The sequence below is a fragment of the Solanum verrucosum genome, unplaced genomic scaffold (assembly GCF_900185275.1).
Source record: "Solanum verrucosum unplaced genomic scaffold, falcon-dt-bn FXZP01000252.1, whole genome shotgun sequence".
In the NCBI taxonomy this organism is placed as follows: Eukaryota; Viridiplantae; Streptophyta; class Magnoliopsida; order Solanales; family Solanaceae; genus Solanum; species Solanum verrucosum.
In genome coordinates this window covers 2,632,766-2,657,348 of record NW_026019988.1, presented here as the reverse complement: position 1 = coordinate 2,657,348, position 24,583 = coordinate 2,632,766, and the positions used below count along the sequence as shown (strand labels likewise).

The window sequence follows — 24,583 nt, the reverse complement described above, 5'->3', positions numbered from 1 at the left end:
TCTTGTCACACACACTCACGCTTGTGCTGATACATTTACCAAGCCCTTGCCAAAATCAGCCTTTGAACGGTGTCATTCCAAGTTAGGCATTGTTGCACTACACCTAACTTGAGGGGGTGTATTAAGCATTAGTTACTGTAATTGTTAGTTACGGTAAGAGTACAGGTTGTAGTTAGTTTCCTTAAATTTAGCTGTAGGTCGTAGTTATCTATTGTATTTAAAGTTTGGGTACTGAATGAATAAGATTATCTTTTCGACTACTTTTCTCAATCTAATTCTATAACTTTTTCCCATCCATGTAATCTAGTGTGGGTTCCAAAAACAATTGCCAATGGACATGAAACGCTTTGAAGGATCAGAGCAGCTGCACCATTATTGTTATGCGTGTACTAATATTTGCTTGTACTCCCTCTGTCCACTTTTAATTGTCATGTTGCACTTTTCGAAAGTTAATTTGATTAATTTTCAAAGTTAAATTAGATTATATTAATTTGATACAATTTAGATAGTAATCACATGTGCAAAGCTTTGATGTAGAAATCAGTTTTCATATGTTTGACAAACACTCTGAAGTAGAAACAGCTAATTGCTTCTTCCACTGTTGTAAAAAATGGTTCTTTTACTACCTAAACAATCAACCTTAGCTTCTTTACATACTGTTCTGATACCGAGTTTTCCCAAGTGATGTTCCTCTATATAAAATGAACTCATGAATATAGCAGAAGCCTCACACGTATTACCGGCTCCATCCTGAATATAGCAGCTGCAAAATGAATGTCACCATATCTTTTTCCTTTGCATTCGGAATCAATCTGTTACTGATGCAAACAATCTGTACACATGCCTAACTAGTAGGAGAATAAACTGCAGTTTTATTACCGAGTTCCGAGAAAAGGCCCAAAATAGTCCCTCATCTTTAGGTGAAGACTCAAAGTCATCCTTGAGTTTTAACATGGAGCATTAATAGTCCCTCATGTTTGCAATATTGGTGCACTTTTGGTCCTTCTTCAAAATTTTGCCTATCTTTTAACATTGATTTTGTTCATAATTTATGTATGGAATGTTTAATCATCATTTTATATATTTAGTAGAAATAATAACTCCATGTGGGAGATTGTGAGAAGAAAAACACCTTATTATGTTTAGTAGAAATTGTATTGCAGGTAAAGTCGAGAGGTTTATCACGATGATTTCACGTACAATAGTACAATTTTTTCTTTTCTTGCAATGTCATATGTTAAAATGTTCTTAGTTTGGCTGTAATAATATTTATACTGAACAGAACAAGGTGTTCTTTTTCTCACCTTCTCTCACATAGAGTTATTATTTCTACTAAATATATAAAAAAGACGATGGGTCATTCCTTACATAAAATTATGAACAAAATTAATGTTAAAAAATAGGCAAAAGTTTAGGGGAGGACCAAAAGTGCACCAATATTTCAAACATGAGGGACTATTAATGCTCCATGTGAAAATTCAAGGATGACTTTGAGTCTTAACCCAAAGATGAGAGACTATTTTGGGCCTTCTCTCCCGAGTTCCTGTTCCTCACAGAAACAAGTGAGGAAAAAACTGCCAAAAAGTGGATCATGGCACTTTTTGATCTATTGAGCAGAGAGTGCACAAAATGTGTTAAAGATAAGAAATCTAATGTGAATTACAGGGAAAATCATATCATTTTAGTTCTCACTAATACATTAGCAGGCTTAACTTCTTAATCTATGGGACATTTGTGATATGTTTATATTTATGCATGACTTGCATACTGACTGGCCTAACGCCCTCACATAATTACTTTCTCAACTGATTTTCCCAAATATTTCATCTGGAGTTGATGAATGAGAATCTGAATAACTCTACTAATACTTTGGGGTATCTGATTGAACAGATGAGGAGAAATCACTAGCGCGTCCCATATTTTGACCAGACAAATAAGCAAAAGATCACAAAAGTTGAGGGAAAAACAACAAATAAACAGAGGAGAGGGTGAAATATAATGGGTAGAAAGCTAATGAAGATAGTACACGGTGGCAGCACTAAATAAAATCAATATATTGTAGGAAGGGCTGCAAATATACCTTGGATAGAAAACCATCATATATAATTGCTATCAGGATGATCCTTTGGAACCACTCTCTCATCCACCCAGAAAACGTGCCATTTCAACCAGTCTATTGAATCAATATATGGTGGCTCCACCAATTTCCTGCAACAAACATTATCCAAAACTCTATAGGAGTCCATATATCCTTTTCAAACACATCTTTACTACAGCAAACACAAGTATTAAATCATAATCAAAACTTATTTAGAAAATGATTTAAAACACTGAAAATAGACCTCTCTTTCTATACGAATAACCAGAATAATGTCACATTAATTAAACAGATCAGTTACTATTCTTCTTAAAATAGCAAGGTTTTTGAGACATCTCTAGCGATCAAAGTGTCATTCAACCTATAAGTATAAATGATCATATATATGTCTATAGCATAGTATGAAAATAACATCTAAAACATATTTTCAATGAAATTAAACTCAGGATTATAACAGAAGCCTCACACTTATCTTTCCAAAGGAAAACTGAAAATAAAATATCCTTCACTTAATTTTTGAAGGGTATTTATCCAGTTATGTTGTTGAAAGAAATGAATGAAACTTTAGATTTCACATAATATTCCATTGATCAAGCAAGAGGTACAACAGTGAAACCTGTTAATTGATTATCGACCAAGGACAAAAATTAACCTCAGGATTATAGCAGAAGCCTCACACTAATTTTTGGAGTGAAGAAAAAACCTGTTTGCGAGAGGAGATAACAACAGAAGCACCTTCAAATCCAAGTCTTTGAGCTATGCTAAATCCAATACCTTGTGTAGAGAGAGAGAAATATGATATTTACTTCTTCTTCTTCTTCTTCTTGGATAGACGATGACGATGACGACGTTGTTAATTAATTTAATAATCGAATCATAAAATCATCGATGTCAACAGTAATTAGGCGGAAAAATATGTCATGACATAGCTCAAAGGCTGTTTAAAGGTCGGTCTGCCAAACAAGTTGGTCAACTAATTTTACTTATCATACAAAAAATTGGGCGTAAAAATGCCTGGTCAAGTTTGGGGGTCAATCACTAATTATCGATGGCTCACTGGACTAACGTTAATATATGAAAAATGCCTAAAATCCTGTTTTGTGATAGCGAGTCCAAGTGATGTTCCTCTGTATAAAGTCTTCTCTTAATAAACTCATTTCTAACGTCCAAAGAATACAGTAATTAGTACAAGGAAATGAAAAGAAGTTTATTGAATACAAATGAAGAAGCTAATGCAAAATAGTTTCATTCTGGTTTCTTTCAAGCATTCGAAACATAATTACAAATAGATAAAGTAAAATAGGTTCAAAACCACTCAAATGAAATTACAAACAATACATGACTCCAAGTAGTACTAAAGAAACAAAAAGCATCATATTAACTTGCAACTCAGAAAAGAACACCATCCGAAGCGATGCTGATCACTTCTATGTTTCCAGAAATGTGTTGTTGATTTTGTTAAGCCTCTTCACTACTTCTTTCATGCTTATTCTTGATTTTGGAATTTCCTTTGTGCAGTCTAAACCCAATTCTATCATGGACGCTATGCACATTTCACTTTTACTAGTGATTTGTTCTTCCTCACAAAAAAGATTGGCATCCACAACGTCCATCATACTCCCTGAAAATGATTGTGTGATCCATTTCCTCAAGTCAAGATTTTCATTGCATATCTCTTCATCTGTTGGCCTTCTTTTCGTCAAGACCTCCATAACCATGATGCCATAGCTATAAACATCACCACTAGCAGACACTATTCCCTCCAAGCCATATTCTTAGAAAAAGAATGAAAATGAAAAAGAATTACTCATTTGAATATAACATAATTATGTACTAACAGACACTATTCCCTCCAAGCCATATTCTTAGAAAAAGAATGAAAATGAAAAAGAATTACTCATTTGAATATAACATAATTATGTACTAACAGACACTTGCTTTTATGATTTTGGAAAATATATAGAAAGAGACTAGTATACCTGGTGCAATGTATCCAAGAGTGCCCAATGTCTTGGTATAAGCAATGGACTTGCTTATGGCTAAAATTTTAGAGATTCCAAAATCACCAACATGAGCCACCATATCTTCATCCAAAAGAATATTGGCTGGCTTTAGGTCACAATGAACTATTGGAGCGACATGACCATGATGTAGATATTCAACTGCCATAGCTGTATCAAACATTACAGTGACTCTTTGATGAAGGTTTAAGTGGCGATCTTCTTTGTACAGCCAATTCTCAAGACTACCATTGGGCATAAATTGCAGAACAAAGGCTCTTATATAGTCACTAGAACATGTAGTAATCACTGGAACAAGATTTCTGTGTCTAACATTTCTCATCACTTCACATTCGGTATCAAACCTCTTGCATACTTTCTCATTTTTCAAATCCAGAACCTTAATGGCCACTGCAGTTCCACTAAACAATGTGCCTTTGTACACAAAGCCAGAGCTTCCCTCACCAATTAAATTGGATTCATCAAAATTATTTGTTGCTCGTTGAATCTCGTGATAAGAAACTAATTGATGAGTTCCGATCTCCGGTACCTCTTCAACATCTTTAGACTTTCCTTTCTTGTGTCGTTTCATTATCCAAATTGAAACCAACAAGAATATCAGAAAGGATGCAATAACCACTGGAGTAACAAATTTGAGCACAACCTCCTTATGCTTTGATTGTTTTCCAGGATTAGTGATAGCACAAGCAGGAATCTCCAATATGTGCATTCCGCAAAGACCTTTGTTCCCGAGAAATGATTGCAAAGTGGAATTTGCAAACACGCCACCACTCGGTATTTCACCTTCTAAATCATTAAATGAAACATTAATGCTTTTAAGGTATGAGAGTTTTTCCAAAGACTTAGGAATAGCACCGGACAAGGCATTTAAAGACAAATTCAAGAATTCTAAGCTTATCAAGTTGGCAAAGGATAATGGAATTTGGCCAAAAAATGAATTGTTCGATAGGTCAAGATACTGCAGGTTTTGGAGTTCCCCCAATCTGGTTGGTATCACACCTGAAAAGTGGTTATTGTAAAGATATAGTTCTACAATGGCTTTTAGTCCTCCAATATCTGATGGAAGTTCTCCCTCTATTGAATTTTGCGACACACTTAGATAGAGAAGACCACTCATCTTCCAAAGGCTCACCAAAAAATTTGATGAAAATTTATTAGAACCCAAATAAAGCTTTTGTAGCATGCTAAGATTTCCAAAGCATTCTGGAATTAATCCAGAGAGCTCATTACCATCCAGATATAGTTCAACCAAATTAGACAAATGGCATGCCGCCTCTGGAATATGTCCCTGCAATTTATTGCTACATAGACACAGCCCTTGGAGTTGTTTAAGCTTACCAACATCAGAAGGAATACTCCCTATCAAGTTGTTTCCTTGAATGTCTAGGGAAGTAAGACCGCTCATGTTGCCTATACTTGTGGGGATGAGGCCATTGATGTGTGCATCTTCTATATTAAAGTATTCAATAGTAGATGAAAGATTCCCAATAGAATTGGGCAGAATGCCATTCAACGGATTGGAACCCACTTGTAGATATCGCAGCATCTTACAGTCCGCCAAAGAAATGAAGAATCGCAACTCATTCACTCTTGGTTCATTGGTAAGTTGATTAGTATGTAGGAGCAGTGCTCGCAGCTCACGGAGATTCCCCAAATTGTTAGGAACAGTTCCTGTGAGAGAGTTACGATCTAGCTCCAGTATCTGAAGCTTGGAAGCATTTGTTATGAACAATGGAATTTCCCCTTCAAGCTGATTGACTGCCAAGATAAGTTCCTTAAGGTTAGGAAGACCTGTAGTGGTTGGAATTCTCCCCGAGAGGTTGTTGAAACTGAAATCAATCATTTCCAAAGAAGATATGTTGAAAATAGCCTCTGGAATTTCACCCATAAGATTAGAATTATGGGCAAAGCTTAATTGCCTCAAATTTGATAGCTTCCCTAATTCCGGAGGTATTCCCCCCACTATGCGATTGTTTCGACAGTAAAGACTATGCAGAGTGGAAATATTTCCCAATGAAGTGGGAATAGTCCCTTTTATTAGATTATCACCAATATAAAACTTCTCGATTTTGGATAAACAACCAATATTTCTGGGTATGTCTCCAGTTATATTGTTGAAATATATGGACAAAACTTTGAGCTGTGTGAGTTGGCATATGTTGGAAGGAATGCAACCAGAAATTTGGTTGTACGATATGCTTAAGATGTTGAGATTTGAGACAATATTTCCTTCATCAAGCAAGAGAGAACCGTAAAGGCTATTGTTTGCCAGAGATACAGAAAGTAGAGACGAGATATTAAACAATGTTGGAGGAATGAAACCTATTAATTGGTTGTCAAACAATAATAGCTCTACAAGTTGGCTCATATTACCAATCTCCTTTGGAATGTTGCCGCTCACTCTATTCCCAGACATACTGAAGTTCATCATTTTTGTGGCATTTCCAACAGAAGGAGGGACTATACCGGTGAGGCTATTGTTCCCGAGATTTAAGACTCTCAGTTTTGGTACATACCATGGCCCTCTCCACATTTCACCACTGAGTTCATTGAAAGCCAATGAAATTACTTGAACTCTCCGGTTTTGAAATAGACTTGTTGGTATACTTCCGCTGAGCTGATTGTTTTTAACATCAATAACTTTCAAGCGAGGCATGTCGCCAAGTCCATAAGGGATGCCACCATGGAAGCTGTTGTTCTCGAGATTGAGAACACTGAGAAAGGACAAATTGGCCAAAGACGGGGAAATTGTGCCTTGAAGTTGCAAATTAGGAAGAGTCAAGGCCACAACCCTTTGGCTTTTTGGAGTGCAAGTGACACCAGACCAAGAGCAAAAAGAAGTATTTTTTGTCCAATTATTGGCCAAAAAATGAGTGGTACTTGTAATAAGATTTTGGAAAGCTAATAGAGCTTGTTGGTCAGTCTCATTAGAGGAAGCAAGTGATATAGAAAATTGGATTAGAAAAAGAAGAATCAATAAGAAAATGTGCTTCTCCATATTAATTTGTGTGTGTTGTATTTCCAACGATCAAAGTTACTCCACTATATATATATATATATATATATATATATATATATATATATATATACTAGTTCTGGAAACGCGTGTTGCACGTTTATCCCAAAACATTTCATATAAATTTTGTATTGCAAATGACATATTTTATACCCTTCACTATTGGTATTTACTAAAAAAGGTCCACCGTTTTTATGATAGAGTACATATATCTTCCTAATAAAAAGAATACATTCTTAATTATAAAATTGACTAAAAGTTCATAAAGTAAAAATAACTAATTATTGTACAAATACAATATTCAAATAAGGATACGAAAATACCATATGCTAGGTTAATGTATACAAAGCAACAAACCAATGTAAATTCTCATTAATAATAACAATCAAACAATAAAATGTTATACAATAAAAACAAACAAGAAACATAAACATAAAAAAAAAACAAATAAAAAGAGACAAGAGAAGAGAGCATAGAGATTTTCTCGTTTTCTTTCAACTGTATTAAGTGTGTACAATATTGAGTTCTATATATATATATTATCATCTTAGTTTAATTTTCTTAATCAATTGTTAATTATGTTGTTTTTTTAGTGTGAATAAGTCATGAGAAGTTGGTATTATTGATATTGTATTATATTTGGTATTATTGGGATTGTTGAAGGCTTAAGGATTGTAATTTATTTAACTCCTAAATCTCGTAGCTTTTCATTTTTCTACTTTCTGGTAATTAAATCCAAGTTTCACTATGCCTCTTTTTGGCATTGATGAAATAAAGATTTAGATTTAACAATTTTAAGATCCAATATGAATGCAATTACAGCTACTACAGGAAATTAGATCATTTACAGTTGTCTTCTCTCGAACTAATTAAAGAGGGCGATTTAATAAATATAACTCATCAGGGTTATTTAAATGTTGAACAAAGACGTCCATGATGTGATATGCATATATATACTTCTTGTTTGTTCATGCTAGTAGCATTTTTAACTGCATCTGTTGTCCCTTGTGTCGCGGCATAATTATTAGCAGCCCAAGAATCCCTCATAATCAGGCACAATTAATAACTTAAAACATATGGTTAAGAGAGACGAAATATATGAGCAATAACAATGGAATTATGGAACCCCTTAACAAACATATTGAAGATAAATAATGAAAAAGAAGGAGAGGAGGAAGATTAGTGGTATTGAAACTCCGGAAGAGAACCTCAATGAATTTACCATGATTTACTGATCTGGCAATTTATAAAATTCTAAAGCTACACTTGAAAGTTGAAACAAACTTTCAAACAATGAATTAGTTTAGGAAGATGAAAAGTTATTCTAGAGTACTGAATAGGCTGCAATAAGTGGCAATTGCAAGAAAATTAATCCACCCCTTTGTATACTCAAATACTTGATTGATTGTCATTAAACCTTAAGTATGCAACGTATGTGTTCATTCTGGAGTAGTATTGGATAAGATGATTTTCTTAATTAATAATATAATATTTAATTAATTATATTTTATAATAATTTAATTTAGTGTAGGGATAAAATGGTAATTCAACTTTTCACTTTGGAGCTTTCCACTTTTAGTAAGATATGATATATGATATATATACATATATATAGCACTAAAACAAATAAAATGTTGAAAAGTATAGACTATAATTTCCAAAAGGAAAAAAAGACACTAATTGGGTTGTGTTTCACAAAACGAAATAAAAGTCATAATAGAAAGAATAATTGTTAAGAGCAAAGTCAATGGGAGTCAATCTTTCAAATCAAATTTACAAGGCTGTGTTACACAACACACATTCTCTAATTAGCACAAAATGGAAGAAATTTTAATGTTTTCTTTAGAAGAAAATCAAACGTGACACACACTACTACACATGTTGTCACGTGTGGTTTCACTTTTTTAATATTTTTTTTCTAATCTATTTTATTATAATAAAATAGATTTGAAATAATTATTTCTATTTTTGTTTTCTTTTAATTCCAAAATATAATATATTCAATCAAATTCAAATGAAAAGGGCAACATTTATTTTTATAATAATATGAACCTGAAAAAAGAATCGGAGGCTAAGATTTCCTATATTCACAACTTCACGTAAGCAAGAAGTAAATTATATGAACCTGATATTTAGTTTATTGTTTTTTTTAACCTCCTCATATTTTATTTTTGCTAAAATACATAGATAGATACTTAAATTTTGCATCAATTATCCGTTTGATATTAAAATTATTTATCCAGTGATCATCTAGATGCATTAACTTAATTATAATGTCTCTTAAACACAAGTATCTGATATAGAAAATTATGTATCTCAAAATCAATTTTGAGTACATGAAATTTTATTTAATTTTGAACAACTTTCACATATAGCAAACATAAAAATTATATTTGTATGATATAGATATAGTTTGCATAACTGGCTCCATAGCAAATTTTATGTTTGCTATGGAGCTTTTGATTTGTATAATTCGCTACAAACATCCAATTTTATACAAATTGTTCAGTTTTGTATAAATTCATTTATACATTTTAATTTGTATAATAAGATCTGTATTTGTATAATTATAAGTGTTAGGACTAAAATATATGCATTTGTATTTGTATATACACTTTTCTCTCGCTTTATACAAACACAAACGCATTCTATACATTTTATACCGAAATGTATAAAATGGCTAATTGTATACCGAAAATGACTAATTGCATATCGAATCAGATGACAAAAAAAGGGGATGTTTGCTGCGAATTACAATTAAAATAAACTATGGCTATATCATTTAATTTGAATTAATAGTTTGCTATTTCATACAATTTTCCCTTTTACCTATATTTCTTATCTAGAAAGGACCTTGATTTCACTATTGTTGTTACGTATTGTTTCATAATGTATCATATTGTGAATCTAAACTTTTGTTTATGACCATCTAAACACCTTATCCTTATCCTGATTTAAATTGGTTCTATAAACATACTCTAATGCATGAATTGCACTCGTCAATAATAAGGCAAAGTAACAAAATAACAAAATTATTTTTATGAATGGAAATTGTCATATGAATACTTTTTTAACAAGGGGTATTCAAGTTCATTGTCACATGAACATCCATTTTTTCAACTAAGTCGGGCCTGAAGAGATTAAAAAAAAAATGGATAAGGAAATTCTTTAAAGGTTACATCGTATTTTTAGAAGTTAAAATAAGTACTTTAAGATTATTATTTTTTCTTATAATTCAATGAGTTTGTCAACGAAAGAGTAATCATGCTTTAGATAGACGATAAGTATAAACGCGTCACTTTTTAAATTAGGATATATCACCTGCAAAGTTAGAAATGTACATTTTCCCTTTTCCCAATTTTTAATATTATTTATCATTTGATATTGAATATTCATATTGAAATCCAACTAATTTGAAATCGTGTAGCGTAGGGCTCGTTCCGATAGGGCTCACCCTCTGCGGGAGATACTGAGGCAAATACATTATCAACAGGTGCTTAATCTATTCATGTTTTTAATCTCATTAGAGTTTATGTTCTACACATTGACTATGTAAAAATTCCGAGGCAAATACAAATGAAGGAGAGAGGCGAAAAGAGAGACAAAAAGCAAAATAGTGCAGCTAAATACCTTCTTCATTAATTTAAATAAATAGAATCTAATTTCCAAAATGTGAAAACAGATTAATAAGTAAGAGGAAAATAAGTAGCAAAAAGATTGATGTGGAAACAGATTAATATGGATGAGAAAAATAAGTAGCAAAAAAATTAATGTGAAAACAAATTTAAAGGAGGAAAATAATAAATGGAATTTATCCATTTTTTCCTTGACAGTTGACACTACTTGGGTTGTGTTTCACAAAATGGAATAAAAGTCGGCAAACTCATAATAGATACAAGAATTCTTGTTAAGAGGTTTTATTTTAATTCGTCAAGAAATAGGAGTCAATATTTTAAGTAAACTATCAACAAAAATATGTCCAAACTTGTTTGACATTGAGACGTTGTTGTTGTTGATTGGCAAAAGCGCCAACGTGGCTGTGTCATGTCTATTCCCACACAGTTGACCAACCATATACGGAAAAGTTGAGAAATGTTTTTCCCCTGTACCGAATACATCCTTAATTCTTGCTTAAGTAGAATTGATCCTTAAACCTCTGTTAGCTTATACTCATACTCAGGTCACTAAAGTTATAACAGTAATGTTTATTGATTCTCTTATGTAAATGAGACATTATTTACGAAAAATTTTGCGTATAAAAATAGCAAGGTTTTTTTTAGAGATCAAAGTGTCATTCAACCTATAAATGATCATATATATGTCTATAGCATGGTATGAAAATAACATCTAAAACATATTTTCAATGAAATTAAACTCAGGATAATAGCAGAAGCCTCACACTTATCTTTCCAAAGGAAAACTACTTGATTTTTGAAGGGTATTTCTCCAGTTATGTTGTTGGAAGGAATGTGACCAGAAATTAGATTGTAACATATACTTAGAAACTTCAGATCAAGCAAGAGGGACAACAACTGTTTCGGGAATGATTATCGACCAAGGACAAAAATGCAAGCTGGCTCAGATTACCAAATTTTCTTTCGAACTCTCTGGTGTTAAGATAGGTTTGTTGGAATACTTGTGAAGGTAAAGTCCAAAGAAGACAGTAATTAATTAGTACAAGGAAATGAAAAGTGCTCAATTCACTAATTGTTTCATCACATTCAAAAAACAAAATAGTGCAGCTAAACACCTTTATTTCTGGTTTCTTTCAAGCATTCAAAACATAATCACAAATAGATAGAGTAAAATAGGTCCAAAACACTCAAAGACTTCACGTAGTACTATACAACAACTTTATTAAAGAAACAAAAAGCATCATATTAATTTGCAGCTCAGAAAACAACACCATAACTTCTATGTTTCCAGAAATGTGTTGTTGATTTTGTTAAACCTCTTGACTACTTCTTTCATGGTCACTCTTGATTCTGGCGTTTCCTTTGTGCAGTCTAAAGCCAATTCTATCATGGAGGCTATGCACATTTCACTTTAACAAGTGATTTGTTCTTCCTCAGAAAAAAGATTGGCATCCATAACGTCCATCATACTCCCTGAAAATGATTGTGTTATCCATTTCCTCAAGTCAAGATTTCCATTGCGTATCTCTTCATCTGTTGGCCTTCTTTTCGTCAAAACCTCCATCAACATGATGCCATAGCTATAAACATCACCGCTAGTGGACATTATTCCCTCCGTGCCATATTCTTAAAAACAGAATGAAGAAAAGAATTAAAAACAATAGTTCTGCATAAATGAAAACTTGTTTTTTTTTTTACTTCTACAACTTGGAGAGGCTTAATTATGATGAGAGAAAATCAAGGAGAGTAGATTTTTTATACCTGGTGCAATGTATCCAAGAGTGCCCAATGTCTCTGTATGTGCCACGGACTAGCTGACAGCTAAAATCTTAGAGATTCCAAAATCACCAATATGAGCCACCATATCTTCATCCAAAAGAACGTTGTCTGGCTTCAGGTCGCAATGAACTATTGGAGTGTTATGACCATGGTGTAGATATTCGATTGCCACAGCCACATCAAGTATTATGGAGACTCTTTGAAGGAGGTTCAAGTGGAACTCTTTTCTATACAACCAATTCTCAACACTCCCATTGCAACTAATTGATGAGTCCTGATCTCCGGTACCTTCTCTACATCTTTGGACTTCCCTTTCTTCTGTCGTTTCATTATCCAAATTGTAACCAACAAGAATATCAGAAAGGAAGAAGTAACCACTGGAGTAACAATTTCTAGCAAAACCTCCTTGAGCTTTGATTGTTTTCCAGGATTAGTGATAGCACAAGCAGGAATCTCCAATATGTGCATTCAGCAAAGACCTTTGTTCCCGAGAAATGATTGGAGAGTGGAATTTGCAAACACACCACCACTCGGTATTTCACCTTCTAAATCATTAAATGAAACATTAATGCTTTTAAGGTATGAGAATTTTTCCAAAGACTTAGGAATAGTACCTGACAACGCATTTGATAGCTTTTAAGGTATGAGAATTTTGCCCCAATAAGATTATAATTATGGACAAAGCTTAATTCCCTCAAATTTGATATCTTCCCTAATTCCGGAGGAATTTACCCCACTATGCGATTGTTTCCACAATAAAGATATTGCAGAGTGGAAATATTTCCCAATGAAGTGGGAATAGTCCCTTTTATTGGATTATCACCAATATAAAACTTCTCGAGTTTGGATAAACAACCAATATTTTTGGGTATGTCTCCAGTTATTTTGTTGAAATATATGGACAAAAAATTGAGCTCTGTGAGTTGGCATATGTTGGAAGGAATGCAACCAGAATTTTGGTTGTAAGATATACTTAAGAAGTTGAGATTTGAGACAATATTTCCTTCATCTACCAAGAGAGGACCGGAAAGCCTATTGATTCCAAAAGATAAGGCAAGAAGTGACGAAATATTAAACAATGTTGTGGGAATGAAACCTGTTAATTGATTGTTGTACAAATACAACTCTGTAAGTTGTCTCAGATTACCGATCTCCTTTGGAATGTTGCCGCTGACTCTATTCTCATACAAATCGAAGTTCATCAATTTTGTGGCATTTCCAACATAAGGAGGGATTATACCTGTGAGACTATTGTTCCCGAGATTTAAGACTCTGAGTTCGGGTACATACCATGGCCCTCTCCACATTTCACCACTAAGTTCATTGAAAGCCAATGAAATTACTTGAACTCTCCGGTTTTGAAATAGACTTGTTGGTAATTTAATCCTTCATAATAATAATAATAATAATAATGAGAATTAAAAGGTATGGGCCAACTCTATTCTATTATTTCTGTTACTCCGTGTGTTGCCTAAGGAATAGAAAGTAGGGTACGGGATGGGTACACAGCTTTATTCCTATCTTGTATTAAAGGTAGAGAGACAGTTTCGAAACATTCGGCTCAAGTAAGTTATATCTAAAATGGTAAAAAATTAAAATACAGAAGTGAGGAACCATATAAAAAATAATTTGTTGATGATCATTATTATTATCGGTTTATTACGTTACAAGTAGTTTTCTATTCTTGAGGAAATTTCCATTCGTACTGGGAAGAATCACATTGCGGTACAACATTCCTTAACGGGGACGACTCTATATTATTCAATTATATCGTCCCACTTTATGTGTTGACTTGACAGAGCAATTGGTATTTGCCCAAGTGTACGAAGTCTTACCCTTAACTATTTCCATAATATTCACTGCAAACGTATGAAATTGTCCTTAAAATGACTCCTCTGCCTTTTCCAAAAGTATTTTATATCTAGCCTTAATGCTTTTGATTATCTCATTCAAGTTTCTGTTTTTGTTTAAAGGTAAGAATTTCATCTCACATTGGCCAACTTTATAAAGGCAAAAACATATGGATATATATTGTATGGTCCAGAACCAAGTCAATGGGAGTCTCCATAGTCCAAGACAAGTTTAGAAAAAAACATGTTGTTTGACCTTTTGTTATTGGGGCAGTACATTTATGTGTGAAATTTTACTAATGATAATAAATAGTGTACATGAACCTATAACTTTAAAAATATAATGTATTTAATGCTTATTAGAAATGTTACAGGTAAATTCTGAATTTGTCTTTGATCACGCTATCAATAATTGAATAGTCTATAAAATGTTGTAGCAACAAACACATTTTGTAGAAATAAATTATAAATTATTTAAGTGTAGTTTTACTTTTAGATAAAAGTAAATTAGTTTTGAACAGACTAATAAAGGTGAGTGATTGTGATTTCATGAGATTTTTCTTTGGAGCTAACAAGAAAGATATCAACGGTAAATTTTGTTAGTATCAAGACCCAAAAGTTGAGGTCATGATGGCACACACCCCGAGAATCCCAAAAAAATGTATAAGCTGAAAGAAATACACATAAGAGACTCTCAAAGGGAAGTCAGACCACAAACGACAAAAAACACAACAAAGAATATCTTCAAAACCTGGTAGCATAAGTATAAAGAGCATCTAATACATTTTTAGAATGTGAAATATATCTCAAGTCTTTGAAAAGAAAGTTAAAGACTTTAAATGATAGAAAGAGATTAATGGTGATTCGGAAAACATGATCTAACCACAACTCCGAAAGAGAGAACTCCACTGGATCCAATCAACTGATGCAAAGCTCAACATGACTAGGATCTGCATAAAATGAATAACAGAAGCAGGGGGTGAGTACAATCCACAAGTACTCAGTAGTCTTGGCCGACTGAGCAAAAGAAATTAATCAACTTATAGAATATACTAAGGAACGCTTCCACCTACATACAAAAAAGTCTCATTCTGCCATCGATGCCGCCAACTTATAATGAACGGCGCGAGTAAAGTAAACACATAAGGTCACAACAGTTCTCATATCACAGACAAGTCAAGCAATTTAAATGATTAATGCAATGCAATGATGTGGTAGTACAGTGGAATCAAGGTTGTCGCACAACCTATCATATACACCCTGTCAAGCTAAGGCTCCCAGACAAGGACCCACAGGGGACTCGCAGTCCTTATACCAAATCACAATCTCAATATCTCATCAACTTGCCACCTCAGTGTAGTCAAGGATATAAAAAGGTGTCTCATTCTCTTTCTCAAAAGGAATCTCTACATTTTTCTCAATTTTCCAAGAACATGATAAGATGAATGAGGATGGATGCATCACAACACATATATAGCATGGAGGCAATAATTAAATCAATATGTATCAATAGTCTAAATTTCTCAAAACTCAGTAGAATCGTGATATACACTCTCATATGAAAAATAGTGGGAAAGAGTTCATTTGAAATAAGTGAATTCCATTTAGAAAGCATTTCGCTTACTCAAAGCATTATAAAGTTTCCAACTCAGCCCCTCAATCGGGCATTACAAGTCAAATAGAATTACAAGCCTCTCTCACAAGCAACTCATGAATTGTATGCTTTCAAAGTAAATAAAACAACAATTAAGACCTCAACACAGGCTAAAAAATACATGCAAGACCCCACATGGGCAACACAATATAATCGAGCCCCCGCACGGGCAACACAATACAAATCACAGCCCAAAATTATGCTATGATCTCATCCTATAGCCTAAGACATAAGAATGATCAATTACCCAATCCAGGTCTAGGAGAAGGATAGCCAAACCTACCCCAAGACCAAAACTTCACTCGAACAACTCTACCAGAGCAAATCCTTAACCACACACTAATCGAAATGATTTTCAACTATAAAGAATGGAAATCATTAATCAAAAGGAGTCCAATGATATCCATATTGATATGATTTGAAATTGGAGGTAAAATAGTTTTAAAATCACTTCAGAAATCAAAAGGATAAAATCAAAATTTTTTAGTTGAAAATCAAGTTCTACATGCCAAGAGGAGTTTGTGGTTGAAAAACTCATTAAATACAAGCAAGAATCAAGCTTTAAATCAATAATTTACTATTTTTCCAACTTTGGGAGAAAAAACCCAAAACTCACATTTGAAATGCGGTCAAAAATGAGAAATTTCGGAAAAACTTTGTCAAAATCAGTTTACCCAAAATACAAGGACCTTAAATCCCGAAAATCAATGAAAACCTATTCCAAATCGACCTTCAAATCAACAATTTTTTATTTCTCTACTTTGGGGTTTAAAATCTCAACTTAATGGATATAAATCATGAAATATGAAAGGGATATTCTTGGAAAAAGAGTAAAAATAGGCTTAGAAATACAACCAATAATTATGAAAGAAAAACGCATCAGAAATCACCTCAAACCAACTTTTCTAGCTCCCAAAATGTCCAAAATATGAAATGGGTTCGAATAGATATTTAACTCAACAATGTCGTCACTAAAACCCATTTTTTCGTCGCTAAAATTCTATTTTATTTGCCACTAAAAGTGTGCACCACCAATTGAAAACATCTTTTTGACCCTCGAAACTCATTCAGAATCCTATAAACACGAGCCAATAATGCAAATTCCTCATAAAACTCCTTGTTGTCTTCTTGGTTGTTTAGTTATCTTTTACTGCATGTTTAGTGTATTGTTGACCCAGCCCCTTAGCTTGTGATAGGTTAGCACATTCCATCAAGTTCCGTGAACGGAGACAATAAAGGAATTCACATTAGGATTAACTGAAAATTGACACAAAATATTGTGAGCATGGGATACATTTGTAGATTTTCCATGATCCACAACAAACAGCATTTTATCCAAAGGCATGTTACTTGGTGGAACGCTATCTAGTATCCTCAATCTTCAGAAAAAATTCATCATGACATAGCTCCTTAGTAGTCTCAGGCTCAAAAAAAAACTCACGAAGATACATGTCGTCAAAGGTTTCTAATTCAATTTTCTGTTTATTAGAGTCACAAACAGTTGGACTCTGCTGCATTCAGGGCCTGATGCTTCTTCATCAAGCATTTTGATTGGAGTATCAGATTGCACCTCTGCGACTATCTTGGGGTAGCAACTATGGAAAAGTTCGTTGAACACCTTAGGTGACTGAATATCTTCCAAATCAGCTACAAGGCTAGATGCAGAAGAAGTATCCTCCAATTCTTTGATGAAAACTCCACTCGACATTTCATAAAACATGGCCCAAATGTTTATCTGCAGAAGTGTTAAACAACTCCGGATGGTCCCATAGGGCTTGAGTTTTCTTTGGCCAAAGGAGATGCATTCGCTCAACTAAAGATTGTAGCAGCACTAATACTTGTATCTTGTACTATAACCTGTTGAGATATAGATGAAGATTTGTCCTCCATCTTCCGTAGCACACGACACCTTGCATAAGTTTATGTACGAAAACGCGGGGCTAACTTGATTTTAATAAGAAAATTGTTTGTTGCAAAGCATACAACGGAACCATTCAAGGGCCTGACCATCAAGATATTGTCACGCCCCGAGCCTACACCCTGGGTGGGACCGGCACTCGGAGACCATTGCTGGCCCCAAGCGAACCCTTGGCCTGGCTTTCTTAACTCAGCGGAAACCTAACTCAACAGAATAACTCAAAGCAATGCAATATTTCAAAAAAAAAAAAACAACTTAACTTATAAAATATGGCCCTAAGGCAACCCGAATCTCAAAATAGGATATTTACATAAATATATATATATATATATATAAGAGACTCAAACTAGCTGACTGACTGTCTGTCTATGAAGCCTCTAAAAATACTGAGATGGATGTTGGGACAGGCCCCGCAACATCCTAATAAAATCAAAACTAAGAACACTCAATAATTGAGCCCTCCGGAATGCAAGGAGGCTCACCACTGACTCTGGAGTGCTCAGCTGGATCAACGACGTGTACGCTGCTGATCTGGGATACCTGAATCTGCATCATGAAACGATGCAGGCCAACTGGCATCAGTACATGGAATGTACGAGTATGCAAGCTGGAAACTAAGCAACAACGGCTAGAAGGAGAAATCTGGAAGAAACTGAATAGCTTACCTGTCTCAACTCAACTCAACCTGACTGACTTCTTTCAATATAAGACAATTTAGGACAAGTGCGATATAAAGAAAGACTGTTTAAAACATGCTATAAACTCTGTGTGTATATAAAGATACAATAAGCCTGAAATGTATATAGAAATACAATAATCTGATGTATATAAAAATACAATAATCTCTGAGTATGAAAATACAATAACTGCTGTGGGAGTTTCTCTAACCGACAACCATCACATAAGAGCTATAGTGATGATACAGCGATCGACCTCACGCTGCCAGAGCATCTTATACCCGGCCAAAAGTATAAGACCTGAACTGCCTAATGGATCCACTAGTCTAATCTGAAAAGGATTCATCTAGAAAGCATGATCCTTTTCTACCCATGGTGGCTAACATGGTTCTATGGGGGCTGTGGGTTCTTTGGAACGCTCCCCCAATTCGGTGCTCGATACTACTCCCAAAAATGTACTGGCTTTTATGTTTTTAAAACATATTTATTCCTGCTGATATGAGATAATTACTCAAAAACTAGCCCGAAGGCCCCTTTGGAAATCTCAGTTTCCAACCTTGTTCAATTGTAAAAACATTTCTTTAAAACTTCTTTGGGAATACATAGTTCCCTAATAACTTTGAGACTGAACTCAACTTTAAACTCTTGACTTCACTTGACTGCTAACTTCACTTGACTTGGAACCATCTTTCCTTGAATCGGAATTATGAATTCAAGGTGTTCGATCACATGTTATGGAGGGATTCTTGAACTCTTAGACGCACTATGGAGTGTCGGAAACAACCATAAAACATAGGTAATAATACTTTGGAACTTGCTTGAGAAAGTGAGAAAAGGAATGGGGAACTTGGCTGAGACTTTAGATTTCTGGTGACACAGGCGGCATCTACGGAAGCCATCGACGGACCGTAGATGAACCTACGGTCCGTACTGTAGGTCCGTAGATCGCGTCAGAGATTTTCCCCAGAATTTATTTAAGAAAAAGACTAAGTGTTGACCTACGGTCCTGACTTACGGTCCGTGGATCGAGCTACGGACCTTGGGTCGGACCCGTAGATCGACGCCCCAAAAACTAACTTCTGTCTTGATCGACGGTTGACCAGTACGGACCGTCGATTGATCTACGGTCCGTAGGTCACGCCCGTAGATGGGGATCGACAGCCCAGATATTTGCTGCGAAAAGATGTGAATCAACCTCCAATGGTCATAACTCTTAGAATCATAATTCCCTCAACATACAATAGGTTTCAACTACACAATCCACAACATCAACAACTAACAACTTCACCAACTTCACCAACTTTAACAACTTCAACAACTTTAACAACTTCAACAACTATTCCAATCTTTTCTCAATCATATAATAAACTAGGTGTGTGTGGGGGAAAGGATCAACCCACACGAAAAACTCACATACCTTTAATAGGGATCACCCCCGACGAAAATCCACAACGATCTTGACTAAGCTCCTCTTCCTTCTCTTCTTCTCCTTCTCCTTCTCCTCTTCTTAAATCTCAAGAACCCTAACTCTTTCTCTTCAAAAAGGGACAAAAATGATCCAAAGATCATTCTAATACAACAATATGAGCTCAAAAGAATTGGCTAGGGAAAAGACTAAAATGCCCTTAAAGATTCCCGGACGGATTTCCTTGTCAACTGCCCAACTTTCAAAGATCATAACTCCCTCATACGAACTCGGAATCGAGTAAACTCGGTGGCGTTGGAAAGGTCGTTCCACGAACTTTGCAACCATAACTGGAATTCCACCTAACTCATCCTGAGCTAGAATTTATGGCTGTTTAAAGTTGGCCAAAATTTCACATTTTCCATACTTAGCCAAAATTTCCAAAACTTTAAATTCTTTCCAAAAAAATGAAAATTTCCAATTCTAAGCCTCTTCAATTATTTCATATTGCCGGATGTTACAGATATAAGGAAGGAAGAGGCAGCCAGTGTTCCTCAGAGAAGCCTAGGAAAGTGAAGTATCGCTCTGCCCTATAAATCCAGTCCTCTGGATTATCGTTGACCACTGAATCGATCTAATACTATAACTACCATTAGAGTACGTCAATGAAAGCACCAATATAACAACTCAAGTTACCAACACAGCCATGATATGCATTATAATCGTTGAAGAACACAAAATACAATTGAGAAATGGAAACAACAAATTATTAACAATTGACGTCCTTAAAATGAAACTGAAAAGGTTAACCGAAGGGAAGAAGATAAAAATATATAGAGATAGATAGAAGCTCGATAAAGGATGGAGATGAGAGAATGAGACTCTTTACTCAACAATTTGCATAATCCCTAAATCACATACCACTACTCTTTTTGATGGAACTGTTCCCACGCCCACTTCTCAACCCGGATCCAAAATTAACCTGGCCCTATTGCTTGTTCTAGGCCCAATAGCTCTTTTCATCACAATAACTACTTTCGTATCCACATTGGGCTGGACTTGGTTCATAACATATTCAAAGCAAATAGCATAGGAACTGTTTTGCAATTTGCACTCTCATAATTCACTTACATCTTCTCTTAAAGTTCATTTGTGCTCTTATAGAATTTACATGCTCATGTATCATCTGCTCTCAAAGTTCACATCAAAGTAACAAATGCTACTTATGATTTATTTCTATCTGCTTAACCCTTGTTGAGAGCCTCTTTCTATGATTTCAAAATATTCCAACACAAAACACATACATAATATGATGTGCTAACAATCTCAAAGGTTAATGGAGCCCTTCAAGTTTAAATTATGTATTCATCTTGCTGATAGAAGCTACTCGTTTGAATAATCGAGGTGTTGACAAGCTGCCAGACAACTACTGTTAAAAAGAATGACAGAGAAATATATGCTATGAAATTTCTTAGAGACAATATGTAATTTACTATTATAACTAGTAAATTAATAGATTCAACCTTGTATATATAATTAGGCTTGTTAATATAAAGGAGAGGCAAAAAGAGATATTTCCAAGCTTGCAAACAGAAAGAAAAACTAACACCCTTTTCTTTTCTTTTTTCCATCAACTACTTGGAAAAAGTGTTCAAACAACTTTTCCTTTTACACTTTGCACCTAACCTCTCATCTATGAGTTCATTATTCTTATCTGTAATTACTTATTTTGGTATTCAATTATAATTTATTTTCTCGCATTCAGCACAAGACATGTTTGTTGGATGGAAAACTTCTCCATTATTTAGCATTTTGATCTCTGCAAATTTTACCTACAAACATAGCTTCAATTGATGAGCAATGAAACTGAGAACGGGAGTGATTTCACTTCCTTGAACCAAAAACTTTCGGGTTGAAGCTACATAAATCTCCTCACGTAGAAAACCATTCAAGAATATTTACTTGCACTTACTTTGACTGATATTGAGAAACAGGTAGATCAAATTTAAGGTTGAATTTAAATTATGTGCATTTACGATGTAAAAACTATTGAATTATTAGAATCTGATCTTTCATAAAAATGATTATTTTTTAAATTATTTGACAAAAAGCGATGGACGGCATTTCTTAGTCCGTCGCATTTTTTGGTGGATTTTTGCGCCAAATATATATATATATATATATTTAATTAATAATTATTTATTAAATATATATAGCGACGCTGTCCGTCGCTTTTATTAAAAATAATTATATATAAATTAAAAAATTAACCATATTGTCCGTCGCTTTTAATTTATTTTATTTTATTAATTATTTTTTATTAGCAACGGACGGCATTGTAATGATCCTCTTGGTCATTTCTGTGTCTTGCCTTCTGTGTATCGTTTAGAGCATTTCTATAGCGACCCCAAGTCATTTATGACTTGCTGGGACTGACAGTTCGGTCACCTGGTCGTTCGTTTGGTCTTGGTGCGAGTTTTTGTGTTTTGGAGCTTATGAACCTTGAACGATCATTTTCGATCAAAAGTTCAAGAAGATGACATCGGAATCCAATTCTGACGATTCCATCAGCTCCGGAAGGGTCATTTTAGGCTAGTAGCATGGTCGACATGACTCCCGAGGTTTTCAGTGTGAGTCGGTGCGATTAGGCGTTTTAGCCTTTGAAATTTGGCTTAAGTTTGACTTTGGTCAACATTCTGAGTAAACGCGCTCGGATGAGAATTTCGTCAGTGTGGTTAGCTCCGGAATGTCGAGTTTGGTCTAGATTGACCCTTCTTTTGTGTCTGGAGGTTTTCGATATCTTTCCAAGCCCTTTTGTGGGTTTTGACTTAAAATGACTTTTGGAAGTGGGACCCACTTTTTTATCGAAATGACCTCTGATGGAAATTTCGACTGCGCCGTTGAATCTGGAATGTCGAATTTGGTATGGTTGCATATCTCGTTTGTGTGCATGGGGTTCCGAACGAGTTCGGAGCACCCCGTCGGAGTTTTAAGTTTTGGAATTATTGCAGATTTTCTGCAATAAATGCAAAAAAACAGCAACACATTTCCCAAACTTCAAACCCTCATAACTCTCTCATCTCTCAACCGATTTGGGCGATTCAAAAGGCAAAGTTGTGAGATTTTTCAAGGACAACGTGTTGGTGAGCTCAGATAGTGATTTGGGGTCTCCGTTTGAGGTAAATTTCGTGAAACACCTGCTGCCACGACCTTTTTGTGAGCTTGATTTTGGAAATTTTTGAGACTTGTTTTCTCAGCCATTTTAGGTCCGATTTCGGTGATTTTTGAGTCTATCTTGAGTGGTTTTTCGAGGAGAACGTCGTGGTGTTGTCGCATTTCACTGTAGACCTCCAGTTTCTGGTAAATACCCTGATTCAACTGCTGTCCATTTCTAATTTTTGAGAAAATTTGGGTTTTGGTTGTATGTTGATATTGTGTTGTTCCCGAGCCCCGAATTGTGTCCCATTTTGGAACATGAGCTGGGGGAACTGGTTAGGACCCACTTTTGGGGTTAATTTCGGAATTTCCTGCGCGGGTCCCACTTTCCCCGTTTTGACCCCGAAAATGACCCATCTCCGTTTGTTGTGATTTTGGTGTCTAAACGACCGTATTAATGTTGTGACTCTATTTTTGATAGCGGGGCAACGTTTCGAGATCGTTTAGAAAGGGAAAGCTCCGGAGAAGTGATTTTGGAGCGCGTGTGATCGACCTACCGGTAGGCTACGGTTTCCCTCTATTAGATTGAGCTCGGGTTTGTGAATGCACGTTGATTAGTTGGGATTTGGGTTGGGTAGTTATTGAATCTTGCATAGGTGTTGAGAAATCATGTTTTCGGCCTATTTCGGGAATTATCAGGTAACTGTGAGCATGCTTTGTGTTATTAATTGACCCTCCTCGCTATGTGAAGTGCTTGCATGCTTAATTTACTGTTTATTTGAAGCATGTTGGGCCTTAGTTTAGGTTTGACTAGGGATTGCCTTAGAAATACATGATTCGGATCCGATAGGCCTTAGTTTTGCCCCGACGTCGCTCGACCGGCTTAGATCCCTGTAGACTGGTATAGCAAACTTGAGTCTGATAGTTTGGGCCTTAGTTAGGCAATACGCTTGCTCCAACTTTAGTTATCCTTATTTTCCCCGATGTTACGGCTTCACGAGTTACGTCGGCGACACTAATTCTACTTCACGATTTGAATTTGGTTTTCGATTTGGTTCCAAGGACTTACATTGATTGGCTATGTGTGGACGGCGTTTCACGGACATTTATGAGTATGGATCGATTGAGACTCTTTCAGCAACTACATTGGCACCTTTATAGAGCATCCGGTTAGAGTTCCGGCCTCTATTGCCCAAATACTTATATAGAGCATCCGGTTAGAGTTCCGGCCTCTTATACTTGTTACTTGTGATTGGTTACTTGGGTATTTCTTGTGAGCATCCGGTTCGAGGTTCGGCCTCCGTACTGTCAGATTCTACTAATTAGGGTTGAGGTTCTGGTTCGATGTTCTTCGTTCTTGGGTTAGTATATGCA

At 35.0% G+C, this 24,583-nt stretch overlaps 1 protein-coding gene across 1 annotated transcript in view; it reads right to left on the bottom strand.

Annotated features, from left to right (window-relative positions):
* Positions 1-3,525: 3,525 nt before the first annotated feature.
* LOC125818863 (receptor kinase-like protein Xa21) overlaps positions 3,526-24,583 on the bottom strand; it is a 172,999-nt gene continuing 151,941 nt past the window's right edge. Inside the window, exon 4 of the mRNA XM_049498376.1 lies at positions 3,526-3,804. Coding sequence (XP_049354333.1) covers positions 3,526-3,804 — 279 coding nt within the window. The remainder of the gene's footprint in view (positions 3,805-24,583) is intronic.